Source organism: Gekko japonicus, unplaced genomic scaffold (assembly GCF_001447785.1).
Source record: "Gekko japonicus isolate JY-2015 unplaced genomic scaffold, Gekko_japonicus_V1.1 scaffold1325, whole genome shotgun sequence".
NCBI classification, from domain to species: Eukaryota; Metazoa; Chordata; class Lepidosauria; order Squamata; family Gekkonidae; genus Gekko; species Gekko japonicus.
This window is the reverse complement of record NW_015165280.1, coordinates 68,634-73,980: the sequence shown is the minus strand read 5'-3', so window position 1 is coordinate 73,980 and position 5,347 is coordinate 68,634. Positions and strand designations below refer to the sequence as shown.

Here is a 5,347-nt window from a genome sequence, read left to right as displayed (position 1 = left end):
CACGGGTATCAGGCTAGCACACACACACACACACAGACATATATTTAAAAACTGGCAGCTTTTCACTTCGAGACAAATACCTCGGGCCTGTGGAAACCACCATCCCCACTAACAAAGCACTAAGTTGTCAGGTCACACCATTAAAAGGTAGATAAACCATAGCTTCATCATTTTGTTTGGGAAAAATATTTTTAATTCCAATATATTAAGGATTTGTTTTTACAATAGAAAATCAGTCTACCTTTAAAATGAAAAAGAATCAGAATACATACAGATGTATCAAAACTACAAAGTGAATGGCATTATATGAAAAAAGGGAAACTTTGTTAAAAAGTAGTATCAAAATCTCACCCATTACGCAGTTTTCCTACGTATATGAATCACACGTACAGACTAGTCTCAGTCCAGTCCTCTGCTTTCAGTGGTGGTCACTGGAAGCACCAAGTCAACTGCATGAGCTGTGTCACTTACTGCATGCAGGTCTTCACACTGTTGTTCCAGCCTATGGTCTTTACGACTTGCTGCTTTTTTATCTTGGCGAATTCTGGGTCTCTCATGGACCTCTGAATAGAAGAGCCTGTGTTCTATAGCGCACACTTCTTCATGGATGAGAGAGGGTGGGACCCTCAGGATGAAGGAGAACAGGCTTAACACAAACTGGTAGGTATGAGGAAAGTCTGACTCTTTATAGTGCGCCAGGTGACCACATGTACTGTAAAGAGAAAGAAAAAGGGATATAATATTACATGCACATCCTAAATTATAGCATCCAGATTTTGGTGGGTAGCTGCGTTGGTCTGAAGCAACAGAACAAAGTTCAAGTCCAGTAGCACCTTTAAGAATACAATAAAATAATAATAAACTTGAATAAAACTTTGTTGGTCTTAAAGGTTACAGCTGTTATGTTGCAAATCAATCATGTTAGAAAACCTAAATGTGGGATATGAAGCATGGACAAACTTGTACATGGTTCAGGCTTGTACATAATATTTTTGTCTTTTCCTAACTTTATTTAAATTTTACTAGCATTATTTATTTAAATTTGGATTGGAAATTATTCTGATTCAGATTGTCCTAGAAAACCTATATCACAGGCGCTAACTAAAACTTTTCTTGTACTGCTCCTTCTAGTTACAGCTAAGCACTTATACAGCACTTGTAATCTGCCAGGGTTTTAGAATCTTTGCTGTAAACTACCCTGTTATGCCTTATTACTCTGTTATCCCATTAGTAGGTAGCTAATGCTAAGGGTGGGAAGGTAACAGCGTTCCGTGCGCCTTGGTGTTTAGTCATGCCGGCCACATGACCACGGAAACGTCTTTGGACAGCGCTTGCTCATCGGCTTTGAAACGGAGATGAGCACCGCAACCCTAGAGTTGGATTCGACTGGCTTTCGAGCAAGGGAACCTTTACCTTTACCTTTAATGCTAAGTGACAGAAACTTACACAAGGATACACAAGTCCAAGAGAGGTAGACTTTCAGCCCAATAATTCATCAGTAGTCCTATTCTTATACAACTGTGGCAATCTAAGCTGCAAGGAGGCACGTGACTCACAAGCTGTTGGTGTTCAGTGGCTCCACGGGTTTTCCACTCTGCTACCGCAAACCATCATGGTATGACAGTCTGCAGCAGCACAGTAAGAATACTGTCAAGTCCATACAGAAAACATGGAGCACTGGTACATGGAGCTGTGTCCCAGCTGTTTGAATTCCAAGTGGCTATCACATCACTGTTTGCACGTATGAGGCATCATTCCAGCTCTATGGTGCCCAGGTCACACTGGATGTTGGGTCTGGAGCAGGACTGGACTAAAACTATCATCACAGTCCTAGTCTAGAAATAAGCGCAACTGGATTTATGAAGGCTATGATGGTTTGTTCTGCCATGTGAAACACAGGAGTCAGCATAACGGAAAGAGGCTCGCACTAATACACATTCAGCAAGCAGGTCAAGCAACTGCTAATCGCACAGTACTAACTTACAAGCACTCTGGATAACAGCCCCAAGTGCTTGGAGGGGTAGGTCTGTTATCTCTGTCCGTAAGCAGAGGCCAGTTTTAACACACACCCTTCTTCCCTCCACTTCCATGCACAGATCTTGATATCCTCTCTCCCACCTGTTAAAATTGCCACACAGGAAACCTGTAAGCATCTACAATGGGCCAATGAAGAGCTACGATTTGGGGCTCTCTTCATCACAGTAGCGAAATTGGTAGCAGACCTCTTGCCAACCTCAGCTGCTTCCCCAAGCAAACCCTGCTGCCCACTTTAACCACTATTAAGTATTCTATCAGCACTGACATAAAGTATGGCTTGGACCATCGACAGGACAATTTCACCTAAGGAAATTATTGTTACCATCCTCAGAGACCATCTTGTCTGTATGGAGCACTTTGTTTGTTGTGATTTAATGGTTTTTACTGTTTTATATTGTTTTATGTATGGCCTTATGCCCCTGTGTAAGCCGCCCTGAGCCCGATCGTGGGGAGGGCGGGGTAAAAATACAAACAAACAAACAAACAAATAAATACAAAGTTGACCAGGGTTCTGTCATAGTAACTGGACTTTGAAATCAAGGACTGAAACTCCCACCAGCAACAATCTCTGAGCAGACCTCACATCCTTTCTCTTACATGAACAGCAACAGTATCAACCGTTCTCCCCTGCCTGAATAGAACACTGGAACGCTATTAAAAAGTCATCTGTATTTTCTTAAGGAAAACTTGGAAGGGGAAATGGAGGGAGAAGGATGGTATATACTTCCAACAGCATAATATGGAAAGCACCTTTGAGCACTACAAAAATGCTTGGTAAAGTCCAGCTCTCAGGTTTCATCGTCAACCATTCAGTATACAGGCTGGCCCTATAAAGCTTTTATCGAACTGTCCTCAACTGTTCTTTGGATGAACGGTGGATCTTTCCTCTTTGTGACCACAGCACACAGGGAGAATGACTATAGCCTCCTCAACCTTTTTGGTGTGTCCTCAAACCACCATACGTAGTCACCATTGGATCCACTGTGAAACACACATATAGCCACATAAACGGATCTTTACAGTGGAGCCAATAGCAGCTCCACGGGTCAGTCTGTGGACACGAAAACAGCGTGTGAGGGGGAAGCCAAAGCTGCTTCTCCTTGCGTGTTGTGCCTGCAACCAGAAAAGACCACTGTGTTTTTGGGAGGCACCAAACGTGCACTGCACATGTGACATAGTCGTCATGTTACACACATGACACAAAGTACTCAATTGGCAGACTAAGCCCTTTTGGCTCATGTGCTGCCCCAGGGATAGGACTCGCAGTAATAATTAAGGGCAGGAAGGTACCGGCTGGATATTAGGAAAAACCTTTTTGCAGTAAGAGCTGTGCAACAGTGGAATCAGTTGCTTAGGGAGGTGGTGAGCTCCCCCTCACTGGCAGTCTTTAAACATTGGCTTGTCAGGGATGCTCTAGGCTGATCCTGCGCAGAGCAGAGGGTTGGACTAGATGGCCTGTATGGCCCCTTCCAACTCTGTGATTCTATGATTCATTACAAGCCCAAGCAGGACTCATGCATCTGAGATGCACGGCATTGGGCCACACACAGATGCACAACTTTGGTGATGGGAACTTTAGAAAAAGAACACTTTGTACAAATAGCCAAGGATGAGAACAAATATTGGGCTAGATCTAAACTAAATTTTCCAATGGCAGAATGGAACTTTCCTGCCCCTCCCCAGCCCACTGATCTCCATGAAAGGCTGCTCTTGAAAAATAGGGGAATTGATGGAAATTGCCAATTTAATCTGGATCCAACCTACTGTTACAGAATACTGCCAACACTACTCTATTCAGAGCCCTTACAGGTAACTGCACCTCAAGATACAAACCCTGAACCAGATCCTCCACTCTTTCTACTAGGAATACAAGGACAATGAATTCTACGCATATGTAAGCAAAGGAAAAGGACCTCTGCCTCAAACTGTGACTGGTGACATATTCCCCCACATTTACACACACATTACATTGTATTTCCTGTGTATTGGTTGTTAAACTACCCTTTACCCGTCAACAATCGTTGAAGTGCCCCCATGCACTGGGTAACTATGCACAGAACATAAAGGGGAAGAGGTCCCCTAAGAGATATTCCAGATCATATCACTGCAATGTTGGTGCATTGTCTGTACTCTCACCTCTCGACTTGTTAAGGCTAAGCAATGCTGTGCCTTCTTTTAAACTCATAATAAAAAGTAACAAAACCTGCCAATGTTTTGGACTAAGTACAGTGTTGCAAAGTACAACGAAGTCTAACCTCATCATTCCAACATTCTGCTTTTCACAAAAATTTGCCCCAAGCGACTTGGTTTTAAAAACTAAACCTCTAATCACACATTTTTCACAAGTGTCAAATCCTTACTTCTTCTTGCACAGTTTTGCTGTACACAACCAATAATCTGTGCCCTGAATAGTAAGGGTGTGGCCCTCTTGTTGCAAAATTCCATCCAGACTATGCCCATGAAAACAAGGCCTTTCTGGGTCGTCTTCTGTCCAGTGAAGCTGGAAACTTGAAGGCTTTTTCTTCTCAGTGTGCTCCACAGCGCCAGACAATGAGCGAAACTGTCTTTGAAGGACTGTTACCATTTCTGAACAAAGCAAAAAATAAACACAACAACCAGTCACAAGTAAAAGAATTTTAAGGGCTTTACATACATACGTTTCATTACATGTACAAATATTGTTTTAAAGGGTATTTACAAAAGGTCTTGAAGCAATGTTAATTGTAAAATGTTAACAAAATGTTAACATCAATTATAGTCCTCCTGAAGAATGTGGGTGTCACATGACGTGGAAGTTAGCAGAAGACATGACATGATCTTGTGCTATTTTACTATTCACATACGAAAGAAGAAATAAAGTGAGGAAGAAAAAGGTGTTCAAGCTCCTCTTTAAAGATTACCATCCTAACTCCTGCATTACCTTATGGGAACAGAGAACGGACTACGGCATGGTCTTTCCCTCTCCTAAGACATCACTGTTCACCTACTTGCTTTGTCTAACAGAGAGCCAGAAAGAGCCTTGGAATGTCCTTAAAAGAAGTCACCAAATATAATCCTGCTGGGGGGGTACAAACTATTGCATTCTCCACTGGGGTAACAAATAGGATATTTGGCAAAGGCAATTCTACTCCTAGTTCCTTGTGAAGGGGTGGGGATTTCCCACCCTGCCTCCTGATCCCTGCCTTCTATGCAAGATGTTACGGCAATCTGGTCTGAAACACTTTTTTTCTTGGGTTGCTTTATATTCTAATAGAAAAAGCTTCATGGCCAGTATTGTAGGAAATGTAAAAGTATAAAAATTTACACCTAC

At 42.4% G+C, this 5,347-nt stretch overlaps 1 protein-coding gene across 1 annotated transcript in view; it reads right to left on the bottom strand.

Annotated features, from left to right (window-relative positions):
- Nucleotides 1-243: 243 nt before the first annotated feature.
- TAF1B (TATA-box binding protein associated factor, RNA polymerase I, B) overlaps nucleotides 244-5,347 on the bottom strand; it is a 67,527-nt gene continuing 62,423 nt past the window's right edge. The window contains exons 14-16 of the mRNA XM_015410303.1: nucleotides 5,025-5,033; nucleotides 4,398-4,623; nucleotides 244-712 (exon numbers count right to left, since the gene is read on the bottom strand). Of these exons, the coding sequence (XP_015265789.1) occupies nucleotides 400-712; nucleotides 4,398-4,623; nucleotides 5,025-5,033 (548 nt within the window). The 3' untranslated portion in view covers nucleotides 244-399. The remainder of the gene's footprint in view (nucleotides 713-4,397; nucleotides 4,624-5,024; nucleotides 5,034-5,347) is intronic.